The sequence below is a fragment of the Myotis daubentonii genome, chromosome 10 (genome assembly GCF_963259705.1).
Source record: "Myotis daubentonii chromosome 10, mMyoDau2.1, whole genome shotgun sequence".
Classification (NCBI taxonomy): Eukaryota; Metazoa; Chordata; class Mammalia; order Chiroptera; family Vespertilionidae; genus Myotis; species Myotis daubentonii.
The window spans coordinates 62,838,159-62,864,445 of NC_081849.1; the positions used below are offsets into that span (position 1 = coordinate 62,838,159).

Here is a 26,287-nt window from a genome sequence, read left to right on the forward strand (position 1 = left end):
AATAATGTGAAGTTAGTCTTCAAAAATACATTTGTAAGATTTTCTTTCCTGGAAATAGGCAGCAAATTTAGCTTTGAGCTTAACAATCACTAGAAATTGGGTTCCATAATCTAGAGTCCATTAGATTTCATCCTAAAATTATTGTCAGCAGTCTTTTAAATTAGGAATCTTATCCTAAATGTCAATGAAACAGAAGATACAGGGTACTCATAAGCATACACATGAACGCGGCTGGGAAGATGGGTACAGGAATAGGTGGTAATGTCTTTTTAACACTCTATGGATTAGATTTTGAGAATTAATATCAGAATTACAATAAAAAATTATCCAAGTTACTAATTTCTTATGTTCACTCTGAATTGCTATTTGAGCAAGTAAATATACATTATAATAAAAACATTTCCTTTTAAAACTCTTTGACAGGACTCTGACTTGAAGAAAACAGTGGATGAAAGTGCACGAATTCAGAGAGCATACAACCACTATTTTGATTTGATCATCGTAAACGACAATCTAGACAAAGCCTTTGAGAAACTACAAACTGCCATAGAGAACCTGAGAATGGAGCCACAGTGGGTCCCCATCAGCTGGGTGTACTGATGAGTCAATAAGGTTCACAATTAAAATGCAGCTTTTAGAAAGTGACGACAGCAAATAAACTTACTACTGGGAAAACGCGTGCACGGAGATGTCTGCGAGGCCAGGCCTTTTTACCATAGATTGAAATGCCAGTACACTCTTCCGAATTTTTATAGACAGTGTGGCTGGGAAGGGGTACTAATATATAATTTATCTTAATTTTTCTAACTTTTTATGGACAATCTATTCATATCACATAAAGAAATGCGTTGAAGCATTTTGTATATGCTTTAATTTAGTGCCCTTGCCTTTTTCATCACAAGAATTTCCAACTCATTCATTCGAACCTTGGTCTCACATTCTCACTGTGATAATGAATACTTGAAATCGTTTTGTAAAGTTGCCATTTAGCTCAGTATTTAACAAGTGAAGGGGAAGTTACTCTAGAACATAGTCGTTATTGGCCTTTCCTCATATAATTTCTTAAAGGAGCAGAACCTGAATGTCAGTGCTACAGCGAGTCTACCACCGTCCAAATCTGACATCAGAAGTCCGCTCAATGCTAATTAGCTTCATTATTTCAGAGATCTATGGCTGTCCAGTCTGACTTATACAGATGTATTGGGTTTTCCCCCCTTCATTTCTATCTTTAGTGAAAAAATGAAGAGCAATACCTTGCACTCTCATTTGTCGCAAAGACAGGCTGGTGTGAAGTTACCATGTACACAGCAAGCGAGCTGGGTGGGCTCAGAGAGTGCCTCCTGTAAAACAGCAAAATGACACTTGCCGTTTATTTTTTTTCACAGGTAAAAATTTAATGGACAAAAACGAACTTCTTATACAGGTTTTTATTAGGCTATGGTCAGCAACTGTATCATGCCTCTGCCTTTTTCTGTGATGCGTAAAGATGCCTCTGAGTTTGAAGTTCAGGGCTGTGAACAACCAGTGTGCTATTTGAAGTGTGATGTGATCGTTAAGGTTATCTGTTCAATGTGTTGTGTAGAAAACCCAGACCACTGAATGATTTTTAAAATTTGGAAATAATGGTCAGCTATTTTACCTATATATAACATATACATTATATAATGTATACATTGTGTATATATATTATATAATATGTATTGAATTTTTTTACATTTCTGTAAGGAAATGCACTTTTGTTTAATGATTAGGGGGAAAAAACAGTTCTCCTCTAGATGCATTAATATATACAAATTTCCAAATCAACCCCAGTTAATACGTTCCTTTAGGATTCTTGGGTGGTATACTTTCTTCCTGAAAAGTATTCAGAGATGCAGCTCATCATCGAACTAAGTCGTCCGTATTTTATATTGCTGCTTGCTGTTCACATAGAAGTCCTCACACTTGAAGGGTTCGGTCCGGTTGTCTTTGTCCGGTGGCAGGCACCTGGCTGCTGCCTGTTCTCCGCCACCAGGGCTGTCACATGGAATGCCCGCGGGAGGGCTGGCGGAGGGGGAAATGCAGGCGGTGAGTGGTACGCGCACACTGTTGTAAATCTTTTCACAATAAAACAAAACTCTCAAGTTGCTGTATTTTAAGAGTGGAAATCCATAGATACTTTTAAATTCCAGGATTTCATATCCAGAACACAAATTCATGTTCTTTGTCCATAGGATAGGAAATTGGTGGCAAAATGTATCACATTCATTTAATATCTTCGATAACTTTTAAACCGCCTATATCTATGTCACATTATTGGCTTCTCCGAGCAACATGGGTCCAAGCACAGTGTTGAGGTGAGGTCCTGTGACTTAGTGTTCCCACACATTGTAAGTTTTAAGAGGAATTTCATTTCCACGTTCTCGGTGTGCCTTCGTCTGTGAACAGCTTTGGGATCCTTGTAGCAGCACAAACAGCTTCTCCACAAATTATTTCAACCATCTTGGCAAAATAGAGGTGATTTTTACATCATATGTATTTTTAGCTCTATCATATGGGATAAAGTGCATATTATTTAGAAAACAGTCTCTATGTAAAGGAGTTGTTTCTCTTATGAATGGTACTCATCAGAAACTATTAAATACACACTAGTTCCCTACTAATATGAAATAAGTGATGCAGTTTAGTTCATTTCAGCCGAGAAGCCAGAGTTGAAGAGAATACATTTAGAAAATTCATTGTATCTCAGTAAAGCCACTGAACTTGGAACTCGAGTGCCATCTGAGTCCGCAGGAACCACAGAGATCTCGGGGCAGGCAGGCCCAGCGGCCCAGGATTCTCCCGCAGCCGTGAGTACGGCTAAGATGATTAGCTTTGCTGAAGAGAAAGTGGTTTAAAGTGATGTTGAACGATTGCTAATAGTCACAGTACACGCACACACGTGTTTATGCTTTCGGGAAAGATGATGTTCCTGTTTGGACATTAACGACCGGAGGATTCCTTGTGGGCAGGCGAGTATCCGCATTCAGGGCATGACTGTTTATATACAAGCAGATACACATACATTTTTCACTTTCAAATGTAAAAATACCCAGAGTTGATGTCTCTGGTTAAGTAAAATTTAACCCTAATTACTGGAATATATGTGACGTGCTATCAGTGGAATTTCACCTTTATTACAGCCATGCCTTGGTTGTGCATTCTCAATTTCTATTTGATGCTTCGGGAATATCGAACATCCAGTACATCAGGGCTTGATTTACTCTTGCCAACTCTCACTATACAATTGCTGAGCATAGCTTACTAAAAGTCGTTATTATAAACCCAATATGACTACTGCAAAAGTAGCTCGAACCTAAATTCCGTAATTTAGCAAAATCTACTTATAATTGCTGACGACACATTTTACTTAAAAGAGCAAATTGGTAATTAATACAAGTTTAGAAAATACAAACTAGCAGTAAAATACAATGTGGTATTATAGATTATGGCCAGAAACTAGTTGTTTTGACCATAATATCCTAATTACAATAAACAACGATCTTTACTTTAACGTTTTATTAAATTGGTACTTATTTTTATGTATAACAAGTGTCATGATCATGATTGGAGTTGATTTTCAAGATGGATAGCCATGGAATTAGGTATAATTATTTTGAATTGGTAAACACTGAGCATAAAAGTTTGAAAATTGATCAAAATAATGACCTGCTTAACATTGTACCTTTACAACTTCTGAAAAAATATTCAATTTTTCCAGAAATCACAGGCTAGAGAGCCAATAATTTTTTAATAATAAACCTTTATACTAAATATGGAAAAGGCAATCCTGAAATTTTGTGTATATAGATAGCAGGTCATTTTTTAAATGTTTATGTCTATATATATATGTAGTATATATACAGCTATGTATAGAACATGTAAAATTCTCCCAAAATACATGAATAATAAAACTAAATATATTTCACCCATGTAATTATAACTAATATTCTTAAATTTTTGATTACTTCCAAATTCTTAAGCATTCAGGAACTTCTTTCACTTTGTTTGAAAGGGCTTACCTTGAGTCAGGTACTAATCGCCTTTTTGAAAAATAAATGAAGTATTAAGCCCATGAGGTTAACATCATAACTTAATTTCCTTAAGGAAAAAGGAAAGTGCTAGACGGAAACCTCTTGGAAAATTCTTATTTAAACCTTCTAATGAATTTTTTATATGGTTCAGGCTTAGAGATTATGGTACCTGCCCTCCTCTTGTTCCAAAGGATGTGCTGAGAGCATTCATGTAGTAACATTTATAATGTATTTTGAGTTCTTAGGACAGATTCACTATTTTAATGATAACATTATTGTATATAGTACAAGTGAAAATTATTCACAAACTTAAGAATGAATTCCATTGACTAATAATTCAGCATCATATCCGTTTTTATGTAGATAGATATTGTATAGCTGAGGAAGATAACAGTTATGTAATTTTTTAAGGTAAGATTATTTTTTAAATAATTTTTCGTTAGCTTCAAGTTTTATTCATTTTTAAAATATTTCCCATAATCTGTCATGTTACTTTCTGTGTTCCTGGAATGATTTAGTGCACAGAATAAAAAATGAGTCTTTAATCGCCAAAAAGTGAAGGAAATGATGATATCAAATGTCCAAGGTAAGAATTTAAAAGCATGGTTTTCACTTCTGCAGTATACTCCACTACCTTCTTTAAAAGTTGCTCTTTTGGTAAAAATGACTGAGATCCTAATTCTGACTCCTGACCTTTAGCAAAATTTTTATGTTCCTTTACTTTTAATATTCCATTTGTTAAATGAGGCTAACTTAATGTTTGTCTTCAGCTTAAATTACAAAACATAATCTGTAGTTCTGATATGGTAAATGCTAGACTAGGAAGTCTACTTGGTCTGTCTGTTATATGTATGCGCTTGCATTGAGGTTACTTACCTCTTCATTCTGTTAAAGTGCCCCTCTTCCAGAGCTAACAGAACCTGGTGCACGCCATCCTGGAATCCCGTCTCCAGCTTTAGAACAGCTCTGAGCCGGAAGAGGGTCTGTTCCGCTCTCAGTGGCCCAGGGCAGGAGGTCCATGTTAGTTTAGAATCCCTTTTCAAGTTAAAACGCTTAGCAAGTCCTTGCTGCCAACCAGACCACTCACAAATCAATTAAGCAAGCAGTCCAGTGCTCTCCTACATCACAAGGCACACTGATCTTTGCCCCTTAGAGCTGCTCTACCCTGTTCTTACGCCTAAAACTTGTCGCCGAAGCCCATGTTGTTTACCTGGTGGTATTAAGTCTAAAGGGGGTCTGTTTCTCAGGTGATTGGTGGACCTCTAACCTGACCGAATGCATTTCAGTGGCCCTCTCTGATGCCTCGCAGCCATTGGCTGGCTGGCGGTGCAGCGTTATAATGGTAACTGACCTCCACACACCAAAGTCCGTCTGTCAGAAGCGAAGATTCTCTCTCTTTTTTTTTACTACTAGCTTTTACTATTTTCTAATCTTCAGCACAAACTAAATGAACACATCTACAGTGAACGTAAATGGTGCTTATAACTTGGGAGATGCAAGACTCCATGCTTGTAAGCCTGTGTTGGGTCCCACTGAACAGGCTACCATAGAGCAGAAGCCCACAGCTCTGCTTTTAAAAGTCGGAAATTGAGGTCCGTATTGTACTTCAGCAATAGCAAGCCAGGGGAGAGACATAAATCTGACAGGCCATGCCTGAAATTTGCTTTTCCTCACATCAGTCAAGGTGGCCTGGGAGCGTGGAGGGAGGGGAAACGCGTAGCATGAAAAACCTCTCGGCCGTCAGGATGTGGTTTCCCTCTTATCCTTAAATAGGAGAGATGGGCAGGGGTATTAGTCACGTTGCCTGGAGCACCCAGAGCTTGTTCTGGAAACATGGTCCAAATGAGAAATGGCCTTCGAGCTTCCAGACAGAACCAGACTCAAGAGCTCATCTCCGTCTGCCCTTGAAATGCAAGATGGATGGTGCTCTTGGCTGTGTGCTGTCTTTAAAGAAGAACTGGCTCCTGCCTGTTCGGTAACGTTGGTTGTTAAGGAAGTGGTGCCTCGGGTTTTGTGTAGACGAGTGAGCGCGAAGGGGTTGGCGCCAGCGTCCTTTCCTACTTGTCCGTCAGGGCCCATGATGAGTGTTTGTTGTGAAAACGCTGCTGTGGGGGGTTGCCCATTGCATTTTGGTTCACCTTTTTTTTGAACACAGATGCATGCTCTTTTTAACCTCTAGTCTGTGAAGTGATTGTAGGACTTCTTTTTTTTTTTTTTTAACGGAGGACAAAATCTTGTTGGCAACCTAAAAATCAAAGCTGCTAAAGTAAGTTTCTGATGAAAAAGTTCAAAAATAAAAACTAATTGCTACTGCTTTCCCAGTAATTGTATTGCTAAGTCGTGTGTAAAAGAAATATTACTGTCCTTGTATAAATGAAATTTTTCTGTAATACAATTATTGGTTTTTCAGAAGCTGTCCCTATAAAATTTTTCTTTTCACGCATTTCCAGATACTGCCCCAAACAAAAATTATTGAAATGTTCAATCTGTGAAATTCTATATGCCTGGTACAATATTTTTGTATGTAAAAAGAAATAAATATTTAATATTGGAAAAATGTAGTGTTTCATTTATAAGTAGAACTGAGGCTTACAGATAGTAAAATACAGAGACTATGAGGTTAGCTTTGGAAACTTCTTTTAAATGCTAATGATTTTTATAAAAAGCCTCTAATGTAATTTAGTTTTATAAATTTTCACCCGCCTCTCCTGTTGAACAAGGAAACCCTAACTATTGTTTCTTCTATGCCAGCCCAAGTTTCAAACACAACATACTCAAGGAAAGAAGTTCCAAGACAGAGAAGACTGAAATACAGGATCGAGAAAAGGCCTCCGTGCTCAGAGGGCACGGGGTGCTCCTAGGACCATTGCCAGAGAAACCTGGTGGGAGACAGGTGTGCGGTGGAGGGCAGCTCAGCCCCAGCCCTGCCGCGAAGCGGCGGACCCACCCGGCTGGCCGAGCGATGGAGGCGTGACCGTGGTGCGTGCAGGAAGCCTGTGTCCAGAAAAGGTACTTTGCTACTCTTTCCCCAGCTGGTTTCTGGGATCCTATACCTCATGGTTGAGAAATTGCTAGTTCGGTGTATTTCTGATGTCTCCCAAAGAATCGGTGTGACCTACAGCAGTTCCTGGATTAACGTGGTTTCGTTCATTGTCGTTTCATTCTAACGTTGATGCGGGGGAAATCAGTTACGGGCCAGAGCCACTGTCTGGAGTTTGCACGTGGGTTTTCTCTGGGCATTCGGTTTCCTTCCACATCCCAAAGGTGGGGATGTAGGATCAATTGGCGTGTCTACACTGCCCCAGTCTGTGTGTGGGTGTGAGTGGCCCTGCGATGGAAGGGTGTCCTGTCCAGGTGCGTTCCCGCCTTGTGCCCTGAGCGGCTGGAAAGGCTTCAGCCACCAGGGACCAGGAACTGGCATCGTCAGTTTGGAAAATCATTCTTGTTTTTATTCATCTTTCTTAAATGTTTGTATAGTTCACATCTGTTTCATTGTCTAATATTTGAAGTGTTTGAGATCTTTATTTAGAAGTGCGGTGATGCTTTTGTGACCAGGAATAGGCCATAGGCATTTGACTTGTGTTTGTATCAGTTAGCTTATGGTTAAAAATGGTTTCATTACATGTTGTTTTGCTTAAAGTCGCAGTTTCTAAGAACCTATGGACTTCGTCTTTTACTACCCGTCAGTTTTCTATCAGCACAGTAACAAATTACCACAAATTTAGCAGCTTAAAACACAGACTTCTTCTCTCAGTTCTGGGGGGCCAGGAGCACCTGGTGCAGCCTCAGGCTACATCCTTCCCAGTAGCTAAGTTTTAAGACACTGTCCAGCAGGGTAACTGACCAGTGTCAGGGCAGCTGTGGAACAGCTAAGAAATAAAATGCCTTCGTCGCCTGTTCGATGTAACCCAAGCTTTTACACTTGCTGGGTGGCTCCTTTTCTGTCTGACGTCTGTCTTTTTGTGTGTGTGCACTTTGGTTTAGGATTTTTTATTATTATCTAGAGAGGATAATACATACAAAATTCTAACAGGAGTGGAAGGGTGAACCACCCCTTCCCCACCTTTTGCCCAACCTCTCCCTCCCTCCCCAGAGGAGCCCATGGGGTTTCTAGTGAACTGGTCAGTGAGGTTTCTGTCCCACGCATGGCAATACATGTCTCCATTTTTCACACAAGTAGACTCCCATTACTCATCCCGTTTACAGTTCGTTCTGTATATTTATTTATTTCAGAAAACCAGACAAAAGACACGGACGGTGCCACCACTTTAGCACCATTTTCACGTTGACGTGTTCCTTTCCAGTTTGTGCATGAGGTGCTGGTTTTTCATGTTGTTGCCACCACAGTGTACACCGCTGTGTCCTTTTCTTTTATGGATCGTAGGTTTATTTATGCAAGTACTTGAACATGGATTATTCTCATTTTTCAGAGGTGATGAAAGGGTTACTTGCTTCATTAGCATCTTCAGAGCAGGAAGCAGTAGAGGATGGTGAGGTGAAAAGCCTGTGTCACGTAGCACGTTTCTCTCTAACCACTGCTGCTCCCACGCTGGACAGGCTTCCCAGCGGGCGCACTAGGTGGTGCTGAGGGAGAGCAAGTGGCTGCAGGTCCCAGGGGACCGTAGCAATGGGACCGGGAGACAGCCCAGGCTATTTACAGAAGGCTGTGGAGACAAGAAAAGGCAAAAGCTACACGTTCAGAGCTTCCTTTGACAGATATTTTATAAATTAAACACCCATCATGCATGGGAGCTCGGCACATTGTTCTTGACATAGAATTCGTACGTTCATTGAAGCATGGCAAAGCCAGATAAACCGCACATTTCTAGACCCCTACGGGAAGGCGGCCTGCTATTAGACTTTTTCAGTGTAATTTTATTCAGCAGAATATGTGTACTCCAGTGGCGTTCACACTTCATTTTTTAGTCACTGCAGAGCATACATCCTTCCCAGTAGCTGAGTGTTAAGACACCGTCCAGCAGGGTAACTGACCAGTGTCAGGGCAGCTGTGGAACAGCTAAGAAATAAAATGCCTTTGTCGCCTGTTCGATGTAACCCAAGCTTTTACACTTGCTGGGATGGCTCCTTTTCTGTCTGTCTGATGTCAATCTTTTTGTGTGGGTGTGCTTTGGTTTAGGCTTTTTTATTATTATCTAGAGCAGTGGTTCCCAACCTTCCTTATGCCGCGACCCTTTAATACAGTTCCTCATGTTGCGGTGACCCCCAATTTCATGGTTACAAACTGAACATAATTAAAGCATAGTGATTAATCACAAAAACAATGTGTAATTATATGTGTTTTCCGATGGTCTTAGGCGACCCCTGTGAAAGGGTCGTTCGACCCCCAAAGGGGTCACGACCCACAGGTTGAGAACCGCTGATCTAGAGGCTAATACATACAAAATTCTGTATGCAGAGCATACAGAACATCTAAAACATAGCCTTCAATGGAGAGAAATTGCTTCCCTAGCATTCACAATTTACAATGAATTTTGGGTCAGAGTGTCAGCCCCATCTGTTTTTGTATAACAGGAAGAAAGGGAGAGATGGACCCGTTTTTCTGTAGAATAAAGGTCTGTTTGCTGGCTTAGGATTCACAGCCCTCGTCCAGCTCCTCAGGTGTGAGCTTGCACTTGCTCTCTGGGTCACCAGCGCAGGAGGGCCTGTTCCTAAAGGAAACCGCGTACAGACTACCTGGCGGCTAACCTCAAGGTGGCTGCTAGTGCAGAAACTCACTTCTTACATTCTCTTATGAATTCATCTCCTTGATCAGCTTTTAACTTGGCTCTGAACTAAGCCCCAAGGTGGTATCTGAGCAGTGTGGAAAGTGCCAGCCCTGGCTGATGACGGGAACTTGGGACTTACCTGTGACGTTACTGATGCGCTGGGCCTAAAGCGCGGAGTCCGTTCAGGCTCACGTACAGAACGAGTGGGGAAAGGTTGGGGACTTTGCAGGTGACAGCCCTGACGGCCGACTGTCGCCGTTCCAGGTTGATGTCGGCCGTGGCCAGCAGGCGCCGCACAATCCCAAACCTCTCCGTCTCTCTCAGAGGAGCCAGGGCTATGTCTTCGAGGTCAGACTCTCCACCAGCGGACAGTGCAGAGAGCTGAAATGGCACGTTAGACACGTCACTTAAACACGTTACAGAACAGCCACAGTAATGGGCAGTCATGCACGTCCAGCTAATTAGGAAAACAGGTGGTGGTTTTCTGTGTGTTTTTTTTTTAATTTCCCAAATGGAGCAGGAAAACCCTTAAGATGAAGATGTAACAAGATGTATGTGACCCAGGCCTGACAATTCCAATTTGCTGGAGTCTGGAGTCCTGTCTAAATCCCTCCTCTCAGAACTCTGCCTGCTACTAGGTCTTAAGCCAGTAGAACACACGTATGTAAGGCTTGTTTGGTTTCTAAATGAAGGTTTTAGAATATTTGCACAAACTCCTCCAAGCGGTAGGGACCATCGCTTACTTTATGCTTCCTGCCTCAAGAGCCTTTGTCCTTCCTTCTACCTGGAGACTCTCCCTCCAGAGTTCGACACAGACCTTCTCGTCTCTCGGTTTTTGGTGGAAATGCAACATCAGAAGGGCCTGACCTAATCCCCCCTCCGTAGCCCAGCCACTGGCACATCATGGAATTGTCCCCACCTGCCCCCGATGTCTGCCGTTCTCTCCTCGACAATCACTACTTAGTCTTTAACTGAAACCTGCGCCGCTCAGGAGAGCAGGGATCTGGCCTGTTGTGTTCACCCGTCACCCTGCCGAGGACGAGACCTTCAGAGAGGTCGCTGCTCTAATTGCAGCCGCTGAAAACATCGGAAACTTTGCTTTCTGGGGTCTTGGCGGTGCCTGTGACCCTTTATTTACCTTCAGTAATTATAAATTTGCCAGTAGATTTGATTTTTAAACAGGTGTTCAGGACCAGGTCAGTTTAGGAATATAGAGTAAAATTTAAAATAAAAAAGCGAAGCCTGTGAAGTATGCCTGAGTGAAGAATTCCGGAAGTGTTCTCAGCGGAGGGCGGCACTCCTTGGAATGCACAAGTACTTGGGTGTCTACTATCCAAGTCAGCCTTACAACTCCACACCCTGTAGACGCGCCAAATACAACGCGCAGTGTAACCACAGGCTTAGCGTTACCACTTGGGCCAGACGGTAAACTGTCCATTGTGCTTTAGGGAGTGGATTAACCTGCTCTTTAAACACAAGCATCACATGCCACGATTTGAGAATGAGCTCCACGGGCACCGCTGAAGGCTGCCAGCAGCACGGTGGGCTCAGGTCTGACGGAGAAGTGCTGAGCGGCGTCCAGCTTCCTTCTCTGAACATCTGCCAACCCCAGGCGCCCAGAGGCACTTCTGGGCATAAAAGAGATGCAGTCACCAGGGGTGGTGGGTGACATTAACACCCTGTGGATGGTTTTAACTCGCCTTCTCACCAGTTCGGCAGATATGTTTCTCCCAAAAGGCCTTCAGAAAGCCTCCCTGGTTACCCTGGCCACCAGACAAGGTGGGTTTTTACACCCCTTTCTAAGTAAGTGCCTGCAGGAAACACGATACCCAAATTGTTGCAGTATCTAGGGGCGATGATGTGAAGTGCCCAGGAAGGTCTTTAAAGAAGAAGGGTTTCTGTCTGTGTTGAGCAGCCCATGAAGGCGGACAGAGGACTCTGTGGGTGGGAAGTTTTGTGCCGAGTAGCATAGCAGCCCTCCTGGAACACCTAAGGGCTGCTCCTCCACCAGCAGAGCAAACTGGGAAGCGGCACCCAGATCAGAGCTAGAGCTGACCTGCAGGGAAGAGGGACTTCGCTGATGTGGTCTTGTAATGTTCTCTTTTCCTGTAGACTTGCTAAGCACTCAGCTGTTGTAAACGGAGTTGGCTACAAAAACAGAGCTGCTGCGTGCTCATCACTGCAGACGGCTCGCGAGGAAACGTACTGTTTCCATAACCTCACTCACTACACCACCAGCTTTTACCCTCAGCGGCCACAGGACATGCATGCCGGCACGTTTCAGGTAGTTCCGTTTTTGTGGTCAGAGCAGGAATGCAGCGTTCCCCCGGGCGGTAGAGCTGCTTGTGGTGGTGAATGACACCAAACTGCTCCTTGGCATGGTGCCTGGCGCACTCTTCAGATGCCTTTCCTGTGCAGAGCAGTGCCAAAGGCACGACCCGCAGTGCTCGGGGCTCCCCGGATGTGTGCCATTTCAGGGCCCTGGAGAGGCAGCCTACCCCAGCGTCCGCTTCCCAGATCAGGGAGCCGAGCTCTGAGGTTTGGGCCTGCAGACGTGCTGGCCTTGGCCCTTGGCCGCCAGGCCTTTAAGTAACCCGGGCAGGTGTGCTCTGCCACTCCGCCCCAGGCTGAGCAACACCCGCAGTAGCTGCCCCATTTCCGTCTACTAATGACCCAATTTGTAGTTTAAAGAGGAAAAGCTTAATCTTGAATCTCAGGGCTAAGCTCCTCATTACCTAACCCTTGGTCTAGCCATGACATTTCCTGAGGGCACAAAGCTAATGATAGTCCTAAGAGAGAATGAAGTGTCTCTCCGAGACCATCAGTCCTCTGTGTCCTCCCTGCCAGGTGAGCGTGGTGCAGAGCTGTGTCCTCGGCCTCGCTCCTTCCCTGCAGTGCTGCATGAGGCTCGGAGTCCATAGACAAGTGCTTTGAGCAAATCCTTCCTCTCTGGGCCTCCGTCTTCCTGTGAGGTGGGGCGTGCGGCGTAGGTGGGTGTAAAAAGTGGACTTAGTAATACCTGTGTGACCTATTTTGAAGGGCTGTTGAGGATGAGGAAGACTAGAAGTGTTTTATCAGCTGTGAGGTGTTCATCTCATCATTGCCCCACCCCAGGCCCCTTCCTTACCAAGTGACATAGTGAAGGAATGATCCGGAGTTCACAGCAGGTGCCCAGCAGAGCTGCTCCGTTATCTGGCATTTCTGCAAAAGACAAGAATCAGTCACTTTAAAAAACAAAAGCATCCGTAGGAACAGAGCCAGCCCTGGGCTGTGCCTAACGTATACGTCCCTGCTCTCCGGGCAGAGGTCATGCCCAGCAGTTGTTCAGTGAGTGAATGGTGCTGAACAGGCACAAGGGTCTTTTAGGAAATAGAGTGAAAACAGGCATGTGTTCGCCAGGGGATGTGCCCATCAGGAAGAACTGCACAGACTCGGGGGATGCAAGGAAAAGTAGGAAGAACTGGAATTTGGTGACAAAAGAGGTGCGTCACTGCATATTTGGGGTGTGCCTTGCATACACCTCTCTGAGCATGTTTCCTCAATGGATCAACCATAGTTCTTTTTGTTTTGTTTTTTGGCTTGTGTCAGAGAGCTGAGTAACCTACAGTGACCTGGGTTTAGAACCCTTTAGTCCTTCTTAGGAGGAAAACGCAGCGTGGCCTGACGAAGGGACGGCACACGGACCTCTAGAACCCAAGACTGTCAGGCACCACCCCAGTAGGACCTGCCGAGCCCCAGGGAAAGGAGATCCCGGTCAGTGCTATTCGCTGGTTTTACTCCCTCCCCGGGTAAACGGGCAGCTCCCGCAGGAGCCGCTCCTCCGGGACACAACCTTTGAGCTGAAAAGGCAAAGGAAAATAAAAACGAATCACCTGCTGACTCATCTGGCCCAGAGACCATCTGTGAGCTCCCTCCACCTCCTGCATTCATTAGCAGCCGTGATTACAACCCCAACACATTGAGAATTTAAAAAAATAAGTCATGAGCATGTAATGAACAGCTCATCTGCATATGGACCTGGGAGAGGCATTCTCTTTTTAATTCTTTGAAAACTGGAAATTCCTGGGCTCTGTTCCTCCAACCCTGAAGGCATCAGGAACTCAACGCCCTGACTAATGCCCCTTTGAAGGGGAGTGGGGGGGGGGGGACCAGGAAATGGGGTCTTGCCTTTCTGAACAGGGACTAAAGCCCTGTCTCCTCATGTAGAAGGGCTACCCTCTGGCATGGTGAGCTCGGGGCAACGGGCAGAGGAGCGGCAGGCGGGCCACTGCGCGTCTCGGGAGGGCCGTGCCCCTGGCAGGGCTGCGCGGCGAGTCCTGGAGCTGCGGAGCCCAGCAGCTGAGGGCTTCAGGATGCTCCCCGCCGCCCCCTGCCCTGATGGCCGCAACTCGGGCGGTCAGTGTGTAAAGAGGGTCAGAAGGACCGAAATACTGGGGGGGGAACTGCTGCCAACGGAAAGCCACCGCCTCTCACACGGCCGGCTCACGCGACTGACAGGCTGGGTTTTGGGAGACGCTTTCCTGGGTGGTGAGGGGCGAGCCCGACAGCCCTCCCCGGGAGGAAAGAGAAGGGCTCTGCCCAGAGCACAGGAGCTGGCAGTGGACAGGCCTCCATGCTCGGCTCTGGGACTTCGTGGCCACCATGCAAACGTCCACCGCCCCCCACCTCTTACCCTGCCCACGGCTGAAAGGAGGGAACCACGTGTGCCAGTCTCCACCTTAGGAAGCACAGCGGTTTCAAAGCAACAGCAGGACCCCCGGTGCCGTACCTGCCAGCGCACTGACCAGGAAGTAGGCTGTGGAGAAGAGCTTCCGGTCGCTGACCGCACCCTCGGGGCCCGGATGCCTGCCCTGCACACTGCACCCCACCAGCCGCAGGAAGGCTGTGAGGTTCTGCCTCTGGGGAGGCTTCAGCTCCCCCAGGATCGCCTGTGAGGGCGACAGGCCACTGACCACGTCGTCACACTGCAGGGGAGGAGAAGAGACCAGGTGATGCAGCAGCCCTAGCCTTGGCTGTCACCCAGGTAAAGCAAGCCTAATACTTCCTCACAAGGAGACAGGGAGCCGAGCCTTGCCCAGGGGCTGTGCTTTCACTGCGAGGGGAGGCGGCGTGCAGGGGCTGTGGGGTAGCGCCTTCCAGGGCAGGGTCTGTCGGGTTGGACCAGGGACTGGACAAGTGACTGCACGCAGAGCTGAGGGGAACATGAAGGCACCGTCCTGTCATGCTTCTCACGCTTTACACTTGGCACTCCCGCCCCAGCCACCTTCCCACCTGGGCCCAGGGAGCCTCAGCCATCGGCGTGGGAGGTGGGTGGTCCTGCCAGCAAGGGCTGCCTGGCCACCCGGCACCGCCCAGCCATTGCAGCCTCCACGTCCAGGTGCATTCGTATGAGAGCCCGCGGGCCCCCGCCACCCAGGCAGCTGATGCTGGCCTGACATTTCCCTCTTGAAAGAGACATTTTAGAAAGTAAAAGTCAGTAGGCTTTTAAACATCTGTGCACTCCCTGGGCCAGCACACCCTCCCAGGACCTCTGCATCCCCCAGAACGGCGGGTGTCCTGGCTGGTGACTGTTTCAACACGGCTGGTTCCATCATAGTCGCTAAGCTCTTCTGACACAATCCAGTTTTGAGAGGGGAAAATAATACACTCTCCTGGACGCCATGAAGCATTAAATCAGAAAATCAGAGCTCAGACTCTGCATAAAAGAAAACCAAAAAAAAACAAGATTGATAAACCTCTAGCCAGACTCACCAAGAAGCAGAGAGAGAGGACCCAAATAAATAAAATCAGAAACGATAGAGGCGAAATAACAACAGACCCCACAGAAATACAAATGATTGTTAAAAAATACTATGGACAGCTTTACTCCAACAAACTAGACAACCTGGAGGAAATGGACAAATTCCTAGAAAAATACAGCATTCCAAAACTCAATCAGGAAGAATCTAAAAATCTCAACAGGCCAATAACTATGGAAGAAATTGAAGCAGTCATCAAAAAGCTTCCATCAAACAAAAGCCCAGGACCAGACGGCTTCACAGGGGAGTTTTACCAAACATTCAAGGAAGAACTAAAACCTATCCTCCTCAGACTACTACAAAAAATTCAAGAGGAAGGAACACTTCCAAGCTCATTCTATGAAGCCAGCATCACCCTAATACCAAAACCAGGTAAAGACAACACAATGAAAGAGAATTACAGGCCAATATCCCTCATGAACATAGATGCCAAAATCCTCAACAAAATCTTAGCAAATCGGATCCAGCAGTACATCAGAAAGATCATACACCATGACCAAGTAGGATTTATCCCAGGGATGCAAGGATGGTACAATATCCGCAAATCAATAAACGTGATACATCACATAAACAAATTGAAAGAAAAAAACCACATGGTCATATCAATTGATGCAGAAAAAGCATTTGACAAAATTCAACACCCATTTTTGATAAAAACTCTCAGCAAGGTGGGAGTAGAAGGATCATACCTCAACATAATAAAAGCCATATATGATAGGCCCACAGCCAACATCATACTCAACGGACAAAAACTAACACCATTTCCCCTAAGAACAGGAACAAGACAGGGATGCCCCCTCTCACCACTCCTGTTCAACATAGTACTGGAAGTGTTAGCCATTGCAATTCGGCAAGAAGAAGAAATAAAAGGCATCCAAGTTGGAAAAGAGGAAGTAAAACTGTCCTTATTTGCAGACGACATGATATTATACATACAAAACCCTAGAGATTCCATCAAAAAGCTACTAGACTTAATACATGAATTTGGCAATGTAGCAGGATACAAAATTAACCCCAAGAAATCTGAGGCATTTCTATACACCAATAGTGAACTTTCAGAAAGAGAGATTATAAAAACAATCCCGTTTACCATCGCACCAAAAAAACTAAGCTACCTAGGAATAAACTTAACTAAAGAGGTAAAAGACCTCTACTCAGAAAACTACAGGACGTTGAAAAAAGACATAGAGGAAGACATAAACAGATGGAAGAACATACCGTGTTCATGGATTGGTAGAATCAACATCATTAAAATGTCCATACTACCCAAAGCAATCTATAAATTCAACGCACTTCCCATTAAAGTACCAACAGCATACTTCAGAGATCTAGAACGAACTTTCCAAAAATTCATCTGGAATAAAAAAAGACCCCGAATAGCTGCAGCAATCCTGAAAAAGAACAAAGTAGGTGGGATCTCAATACCAGATATCAAGTTGTATTACAAAGCCACTGTTCTCAAAACTGCCTGGTACTGGCACAAGAATAGGCATATAGATCAATGGAATAGAATAGAGAGCCCAGAAATCGGCCCGAACCAATATGCTCAATTAATATTCGACAAAGGAGGCAAGAACATACAATGGAGCCAAGATAGTCTCTTCAATAAATGGTGTTGGGAAAATTGGACAGATATATGCAAGAAAATGAAACTAGACCACCAACTTACACCATACACAAAAATAAACTCAAAATGGATAAAGGACTTAAATGTACGACAGGAAACCATAAAAATTCTAGAAGAATCCAAAGGCAAGAAAATCTCAGACATATGCCGAAGCAATTTCTTCACTGATACAGCTCCTAGGGCACTTGAAACTAAAGAAAAAATGAACAAATGGGACTACATCAAAATAAAAAGCTTCTGCACAGCAAAAGAAACCATCAACAAAACAACGAGAAAACCCACTGTGTGGGAAAACATATTTGCCAATGACATATCTGATAAGGGCCTAATCTCCAAAATTTATAGGGAACTCATACAACTTAACAAAAGGAAGATAAACAATCCAATCAAAAAATGGGCAAAGGACCTAAATAGACACCTTTCAAAAGAGGACATTCAGAAAGCCAAGAGACATATGAAAACATGCTCAAAGTCACTAATCATCCGAGAGATGCAAATCAAAACAGCAATGAGGTACCATCTCACACCTGTCAGACTGGCTATCATCAACAAATCAACAAACGACAAGTGCTGGAGAGGATGTGGAGAAAAAGGAACACTTGTGCACTGCTGGTGGGAATGCAGACTGGTGCAGCCACTATGGAAGACAGTATGGAGTTTCCTTAAAAAACTGAAAATGGAACTCCCATTTGACCCTGTGATCCCACTTCTAGGAATATATCCCAAGAAACCAGAAACACCAATCAGAAAGGATATATGCACCCCTATGTTCATAGCAGCACAATTCACCATAGCTAAGATCTGGAAACAGCCTAAGTGCCCATCAGTAGATGAATGGATTAGAAAACTGTGGTACATCTATACGATGGAATACTATGCTGCTGTAAAAAGGAAGGAACTCTTACCATTTGCAACGTCATGGATGGAACTGGAGAGCATTATGCTAAGTGAAATAAGCCAATCAATAAAGGAAAAATACCACATGATCTCACTCATTCATGGACAATAGAGACCATTATAAACTTTTGAACAATAATAGATACAGAGGCAGAGCTGCCTCAAACAGATTGTCAAACTGCAGTGGGAAGGCCGGGGAGGGTTGGGGGGCAGGAGGTAGGGGGGTAAGAGAGCAACTAAAGGACTTGTATGCATGCATATAAGCATAACCAATGGACATAAGACACTGGGTGATAGCGGAGGCTAGGGGACTGTCTAGGGCGGGGGGATAAAATGGATACATATGTAATACCCTTTGTAATACTTTAAGCAATAAAAAAAAAAATACTAAAAAAAAAAAAAAAAAAGAAAACCAAAAAGACCAGAAACAACCAACTACAGCAGAAATCAGGCTTGTAGCTCCCCGGCCTCCTGCAGGGAAGCAGAGCAGAAGGCCAGGTGGATGGGGTTGGCAGCTGGGCTGTCCCTCGCCATTTCTACCACTAATAGTTAAGGAACTCGACCTCCCCAGAAAATCCTGCCACAAAACAGAAAAACACGAAGGCCTGCTTTCCAGTCTAAGTGAAATAGGTTGGCTGGTTGGGCTCTACCACACAGCCCCCCTTGCAGTGGGTTGAACAGTGCCACCCCCTCCCCAACTCTATCTGGAACTTCAGGATGTGACCTTATTTGGAATAGAGTGTCTGCAAAGGTAACTGAGGTAGGGGTCTTGGCATGAGATCCTCCTAGGTTGAGGTGGGCCCTCATCCACTGGCGGATGTCCATTAAGAAACAAAAGGAGGTGACAGGAGAAGGCCGTGGGAAGAGGTGTACACTGGAGCGACGCAGCCACAAGCCAAGGATTGCCAGGAGCTCTGAGAGTGAAGGAAGGTTCTCCCCTCCAGCCTTCGGGGGAGCATGGCCCTGCTGACGCCCTCAGAGAATCGATTCTATTGTTTTAAGCCAAGAAGTTTGTGGTCACTTGTTACAGCAGCCGTAGGGAACCACTGTACACCTAGACTCCTGGCATCAGCTGCCTCTCTGCAGTTAGGAAACTAAGGACCTGGGATAAGAAGCAAAAAAGCTTTAGTGTTCAAGAGGGGGGGGGGGGGGGGTCTTAAACGCAGTTTTTGTCTCCAGCTCAGGCCAAAGCCTCTCCCAAGCAGTCCAGCCTGCCCACATCGCCGGAACCCCGAGGGGGACACCCTGCGCCTCGAGACGTCGCTGGTCTTACCACTTGTTCCAGGACCAGGAGTAACTCCTCATCAAACAGGACCGCCTGCAGGACACGGCTCAGCGCCGTCTGCTGCTGCTCCGGCAGCTGCGCAAAGGGCTGGAAGTTCCTCTCCAGGGGCACCGTGGCTGTGGGCGCGGCAAGCACACGGCTCAGGACGGCTGTGCACGCAGAACCGGACGGCAGCTCGCGCTTTTTATAGCCGACTGCCCTCAGCTCTGTCGTGGACACATCAGCCGCACAGTCCGCCGTGGAGCTCGGAGATAAAGGACATGGAGTTCACCACCACCCTGCGTGTTAGGAGGTGGGTGGGGGGCAAAAAGGGGGCTGCCCCGTGTAGTTTCAGACTCAATAGTAAGTCTGATGGATTACTTTTCTGGAAAAGTCATTTAGGCTCCTTTCTATAGAAGTAAATTATCACGGCTGAGTTACTAAACATCAGTCTGCTGTCACTGCTTCAGGGCCATGCGGATTCCAGAATGCTACCTTTCATCCTTTCTGCTACTACACGGTCCATTTTGTACCCTTTAATGTCTAATGCATGTCAGAGCGGCTGGCCCTCTGGTCATGGCGACACGGCTGCTGCCCTCGCCGGTCCCTTCTTCACTATCTGTCCTGGAGAAGGGTGCTCGCTAGGCCCGCTCCGGCTCACACTCTGCAGGATGCCAGAGCCTCTCCCCTAGAAGCCTCCTCTTTAACCAGTTAACTGCCACGCATCCAAAATGGAACCATCCCCACGCCACGACATTTTGAATTGACTTGCATCTATAGATGCGAATGGCGTACAAAGGGTTAAAGACAGGCAAAAGCTCCTAGTAAGTGAAGCCAGCGGGGATGTGAAGGCTTGTGTGTAGGTGCTCACTCCTGCATAAGACGGGGCCTTCACTGCGGTTCTTCCAACACTATTTTTGCTACAGAAACAAAAGTGTCTTCCGGTCTGGGCCTCGCTGGTGAGCCTCACTCCTCGACTCCAGCCAGCACATTCTGAGCCGCTCCCGGCTCCTTGTGCTAAGCTCTCACATAACCATTTGTTTCTCCTTTTCCTTGCTCATCTCCCACCCTCATCGCCCCCAAAACCCCTCCAACGTTTTAAAACTGCTGTGGGGGGCAGGAGGGGTTGCTGCAGGCAAATCACAGGTCGCCTCCTCCCCCCATGCCAGCACCCACGGCCTCAGGCCACGTGGTAAAGAGCCTCCAGGAGATGCCGGCCATGCTGACCAGGCCGGGCCTGTCTTGGCAGCGGCGCCTGGACTAGGATGAAACAGATGCAGAACTCGGGCTCTCTCCTCGCTGCTAACTAGCTGTTCCCCATAGTCCCCGGGCTCCTATGTTAAAATGGAAGAAAACGCCAGGTCCCTGCCTCTTACACGCCTCAGTCTCAAACATGGCACCCCAGACCGAGGCTCAAATGCTCTCAGTGAAGTCACCAGAACCACCGCTCCTGAAGGCCACCTCACCTCCCGGGGTACAGTGCGCGTCGGCCGTCGGCCCACCGTGCCCCGCCCTGCTCTGCTGGCGGTACCTTGTTTTAAAGCACTCAGCGGTCCATCGGGCACAGACGACTCCCGCCCAGCATCTGGCATGTCTCCAAACGCAAACTCTCGGAAGGGCTGGGGGTCCAGGAAGATGGAGTCGATTCTCCTCTCGTGCTCGAAGCCACCGCACTTCCCTTGTAGGAGGCAGAATTCTGCAACACAGGAGAGGACAGGTCCGCACAGGGAGACGCCCACCTCCTCCCCATACACCCGCTTCCTACAGGCGCTGCGCTCATCACGTCCCAGAAATGCCGGAGAAACGGTGGTTCCTGCCGCAGGGCTCGCCTGTGTGTCCGCACAGCGGCCTCTCCTCCGCCCGGTTTCAACAAGCCGACCCAAGCGGACACCTGAGCTCACCGTACATGAGTGAAGCTGGGGTGCCTGAATCTGCTGGATTTGACGTGACCGAACTGATAAGATTACAGAATTATTGACAGTATATTTAGGTGCACAAGTGGTTATGTTATATGGTTCTTAAAGAGTCAACTCTATTAATAAAAAGAATACACAGAAAAAAAAATGAACTTTTTTCTACAGTTATCTGAATGAATCTCAAAAATGCTGAGTGAGAAACTAGTCTTTTTAAAGCCTTACCTTTTTTAGATACTTAAATATTTATAGACAAAAACAATAGAATACCTAGGACTTGCTTCAAAACAATTGAGTGGGGGTGGAGGGAGGTGGGAAATTACCGGTGGAGCATAAATTGCCCTCATTCTTGAAACAGGAAGTACATGGGGTTCATTATGTTACTTTTGCTATTTTTGAGCATGTGTGAAATTTCCCATAAAAAATTTTTTAAAAAAGGGTGGCAAGGCCCTGGCAACCCCGTCTGCCCCCCACACAGACTTCCATGTTTGAGATCCTAAGGTATCTGAATTATAGGCAAAAGTGTGGCCGTTCTATGTCCTGGGTGAGCAAAAACAGCAAGTGACTCTCGAGTCGGGGTGCTTCCTGGGCTCCTTTTATGGAGTAAAAGTGGCTGAGCCTGCGTGTGGGAGGCATGGTGTCGGCACACACCATCCTTTGCCTGTGGGCACTGATGGCATTCATAGAGGTAGAATGGCTAAGGCATGAAACTATTCCCGTTCACTCATGGGTCACACTCAGCACCAGAGCCAGCTCACTCGCCTCTGCACCAGGTGCGGAGCTGAGTGAGTGTGAACTGGCCCCCGGGGGTGACTTTGCTCCCCAAGGTCAGGACAGGACCATCCACAGCCTCAGATCCTGCTGTGCACCCTGGAGCCCCCAGCTGGTTCTAGGAGCCATGGCACCAGCACCACCCCTGTCTGGGCGCATGCACCGCCCCCCGAAGGCACTGCCAGTCCTCTCATTTTCAGCACCGGGCACTGTGCTGGCGGCCAGGGATCGGAAAGGGCCACGGCTTCGCATGGGGCGGGGTGGGTGGGGGTGTTGGAGGAGGTGGACGGTCAGGTCACTGAAGCCAGCGACGCAGGTCTAGCTGCCCCCTAAAGGCACAGTGGGAGTGAGCGCTCCACGCGGACTCGCGGGTCAGACACGGCAGAGGTGGGTGAGCGCAGCCTGTGCCTGCCGGGCATGCTGGCCCTGAGGGAAGGCTGGCCACGGGCAGGCCCCACGCACATGGGAGACCTTCTCCTGGGACACGGAGCCTCAGAAGGTGTTGGAGCAGGTGAGTGAAATGACCAAACTTATTTTTAAATAATCGCATCTAGGATGGAGTGGCTCCGGGAAGCAGTGGAGCCGATGAGCCTGGTGGGAAACGGGGGTGGGGGTGGGGCCTGAGAGCCCCTCGTGGGCGCTGACAGACGCCTCCCCAGGAGCAGGGAAGGGGTTGCACAGGAGGCTTGTGAGATGTGCCGCCCCCCCCCCCCCCCCCCGCAGAAGGCGGGAGGGGGTCAGGCAGGCTCTGAGGGCCCCTCCGGCCCTGAGGCCCGTGTTTATGAAGCCGGATCAGAACATTCTGTGACGACAGGAGAACAGATGGGGAATAAAAGCAGAACCAGCTCCCACGCAGGCACGGAGTCCCACGGAACCGGGACCTGGCCAGCAGCTGGCGCGTGGCCGTCGCAGTGGATGGCAATGAACGCAGCGGGCTCCCCGCCAGGGCTGGGACCTGTGCCAGAGGACCCTGGAGAACTAATTCCCCGGGGCACCTCCTCTCAGCAGCACAAAGAGGAGTTATGCTCTAAGACAGCGGAAGGTAGCCAAGATAACAGGCTTGAAATGGAAATGCAAACAGGAGAGCCACAGAGGCCAGGCTGACTTTCCAAGTCCCGCTGAGGAAAGAGGCCCCTGAGGTGGGACAGGTGCCCCCAGGGCTGCCAGCAGGGCAGGCACCCACCTCAGAGAAACGCCCTCGCAGCCCCACTGCCCGGAGCGGCTCCCCAGCCACCCAGAGGCTCACAGCACCCACGAGCACCCTTGGGAGCCGGTGAAGCTTTGCCAAGTGACACCTGGACCGTCGTCGACCCATCTAGACAGGCTCACCGAGGGGGAACATCCTGGGGTGCACATGGTATCACAGCTTGTCATGTGCTGACAACAAAACTTAATCACCTGATGCAGTTTGTTCCACAGACAAATGGCTTTCAAACAGAATTAAAACAAATTTGGAACCAGGCATCTAAAAGCTGCAGGCACGTTTCCTGGTGTCCTTTTCCACGTGTCCCCGTCCACCTTCTCCAGACCAACTTCTCAACACAGACACTTCCCTTCTGCCACCTCCCGGGGCTGCATTCTGCGCCCCCGCTGCCCCTCCTGCAGGTCCTCATGTGCCCACAAGGACGGTCAGTGTTCTGAGTGCCTGTGGCCGCCGCCAACAGTGGACAATGCATGAGGTGAGCACAGAGGGCCGGGGCCCACAGGACTTCCTCCTCCGAACCTGTCCTGGCCCCGACAGGAACCGCCTGGGGGCGCGCAGGAGCCGGCAGCAGAGGTGTGCGCGCCGGTTAGGGCTCACTTCCTAAACGTTTCCACTGTGAAAACGGGAAACTGCACGCGAACAGAGGAATGCAATGAACCTCTACACACCCGCCGACCAGCTCTGCCCACCCCCACCTTCCTCTCCATCCAGCTTTCTTCCAAAGCAAACACAGACATTACCATGTCACCTGTGAAGACGTCAGTATAAAGCTCTAAAAAACAGGCGGCTTTTTTACAAACGTATCACCATACCTACAAAGGCCAACAACCATCGATGTTACATGTATTCACTCACGTCCCCGAGAAGCAAGCAGTTCTCTTGGACTCAGTACGCCATCTTCTCAGGGAGTGCGCAGGGGAGGGGCCGTGCAACCTGAGCTCCCCGACACCTGCTAACCCCAAGCCCCATTTTCTTGAAGGACCCAATGCCCAGGATGGGCCAGCTTCAAACCACCAGTGACCAGAGGGCAAGGCCAAGAGCCACGTTTCTGGCTTCGTGCTGGGGGAGGGGTGTGAAACGACGATGCCCACCCCTGAGGTGGAGAACTTGGTGAAGGACCACGGTGCCAGCACCCGCTGTGCCTCGCCGATTTAACCCCCCGCGGCCTCGTGCGGGAGCCCCTCCCGGTGGGCAAGGCTCAGCAAGGCTCCACAGCTGGCCGAGGCCTCTCAGGTTTGTCTGATGGCAGAGGACACGCCCTTAACCCCGCGTCGTGCTGGTGAAACCGCACCCCACACGCTCCCAGCGCAGCCCCCTGTCCCTTGTCATGGGACAGCCCCGAATGCTTAGGATCTCGCGTCCATCCCCAGTGTGCGCCCCAGGGAAGACAGCCTGTCCCTCAGCCTTGGCTCAGTCGGCCAAGAGCCCCAGCAGGAGGCAGCACTCACCGAACTGGCCGTCCAGTTTCACGTACAACTCGATCACGCTGTAGGCGATGGTGGTGGGAGCCGGGATCTCCAGCACCACGTTGGTGTCCTTGGCGACAGTCCCGTCCTCCGTAGCTGACACCTGTGGGCGGGAGCACACTCTGACCTGTGCGCTCAGCCCCCCTCTCTCTCTGCCTCCCCCAGGGCCTTGTGCACGTGCCCTCGAGGAGTGGGAAGGGGGAGCCAGTGGCCTCATGACCTACACACATTCCTTAGTAAGTGGCCAACCTGGTGGTACAACAGTGAGGTTCCAGAGACCGGGATACAGTGAACTTAGGTCTCTGGTGATGAATCAGGTAGTGAGACAAATAAGCTAACTTCCCATTTCCCTCACAGGATTACAGGAACTGCCCTGAAGTCCTAATGAAAACCCTGCCCAACAGGAAAGCCTGAGGGGGAACCCAGCTGACAACCCCCTCGTGTCAACCCAGGCCCTGTGGGTGCACCTGGGCTGTTAGGGGAGGCTGGAGGGGAAGCGGCATGGGGTGCAGAGCCCCTGCCCCACCAACTTCAGCCCTGGCTCGGGGCCAGTGTGGTAAGACTGCAATGTGATCCAGAAGCACCGCTTAGACCAGCGGTTCTCAACCTGCAGGTCGCGACCCCTTTGGGGGTCGAACGACCCTTTCACAGGGGTTGCCTAAGACCATCGGAAAACATATAATTACATACTGTTTTTGTGATTAATCACTATGCTTTAATTATGTTCAATTTGTAAATGAAAATACATCCTGCATATCAGATATTTACATTACGATTCATAACGGTAGCAAAATTACAGTTATGAAGTAGCAACGAAAATAATTTTATGGTTGGGGGTCACCACAACATGAGGAACTGTATTAAAGGGTCGTGGCATTAGGAAGGTTGAGAACCACTGGCTTAGACAGACAGATGTGCAGACCTTTGCCTTCCCTCACTCAATCCGCAAAGGCTTTGAGCAGCCAATCCCACTGAGACCCCTGACTGCCAGGGGCTGTGGGGCGATGTGGCCGGCTGGTGCTCCTTGGACCCATCTCCTAGGGCAGTGATGGGGAACCTATGACACGCGAACTCATTTTTTTGGTTGATTTTTCTTTGTTAAATGGCATTTAAATATATAAAATAAATATCAAAAATATAAGTCTTTGTTTTACTATGGTTTAAATATCAAAAAATTTCTATATGTGACACGGCACCAGAGTTAAGTTAGGGTTTTTCAAAATGCTGACACGCCGAGCTCAAAAGGGTCGCCATCACTGTCCTAGGGACTGAGCCTGACCCACCCTGGCATGGCCCGCCCTGAGCGTCCCACTGCCCTGGCCTTGGGTCCACTTCAGGAATGGGCAGCCCAGGACGGTGCCCTGAGATCCAGCCCAAGCTCGCCCCTCGGGTCCCAGCAGGTGGGGAGAGAGCCCGAGGAGAGAACCCATCCGAGGGAATCCACTCCCTGGAGTCCTGGCTCCAGCAGTGACTGAAGCCAGCCCCTCCTGAAGGCTTCAACTTCAGGAGCCAATAAATTCTGTCTCGTTTAAGCCAATGGCGGTTCAATTTCTGTTAACTTGCTGCACA

The 26,287-nt window shown here is 47.9% G+C and overlaps 2 protein-coding genes across 7 annotated transcripts in view; one reads left to right on the plus strand and one right to left on the minus strand.

The window, feature by feature from the left end:
- PALS2 (protein associated with LIN7 2, MAGUK p55 family member) overlaps positions 1-6,312 on the plus strand; it is a 69,945-nt gene extending 63,633 nt beyond the window's left edge. For all 4 annotated transcript variants that reach the window (XM_059712573.1, XM_059712572.1, XM_059712576.1 and 1 more), the window contains one exon: positions 424-6,312. In XM_059712573.1, coding sequence (XP_059568556.1) covers positions 424-600 — 177 coding nt within the window. In that variant the 3' untranslated portion in view covers positions 601-6,312. The remainder of the gene's footprint in view (positions 1-423) is intronic.
- A 1,946-nt stretch (positions 6,313-8,258) lies between these two features.
- GSDME (gasdermin E) overlaps positions 8,259-26,287 on the minus strand; it is a 37,695-nt gene continuing 19,666 nt past the window's right edge. For all 3 annotated transcript variants that reach the window (XM_059712578.1, XM_059712577.1, XM_059712579.1), the window contains exons 5-11: positions 24,701-24,821; positions 20,896-21,060; positions 19,374-19,501; positions 14,547-14,742; positions 12,906-12,979; positions 9,918-10,159; positions 8,259-8,716 (exon numbers count right to left, since the gene is read on the minus strand). In XM_059712578.1, coding sequence (XP_059568561.1) covers positions 9,926-10,159; positions 12,906-12,979; positions 14,547-14,742; positions 19,374-19,501; positions 20,896-21,060; positions 24,701-24,821 — 918 coding nt within the window. In that variant the 3' untranslated portion in view covers positions 8,259-8,716; positions 9,918-9,925. The remainder of the gene's footprint in view (positions 8,717-9,917; positions 10,160-12,905; positions 12,980-14,546; positions 14,743-19,373; positions 19,502-20,895; positions 21,061-24,700; positions 24,822-26,287) is intronic.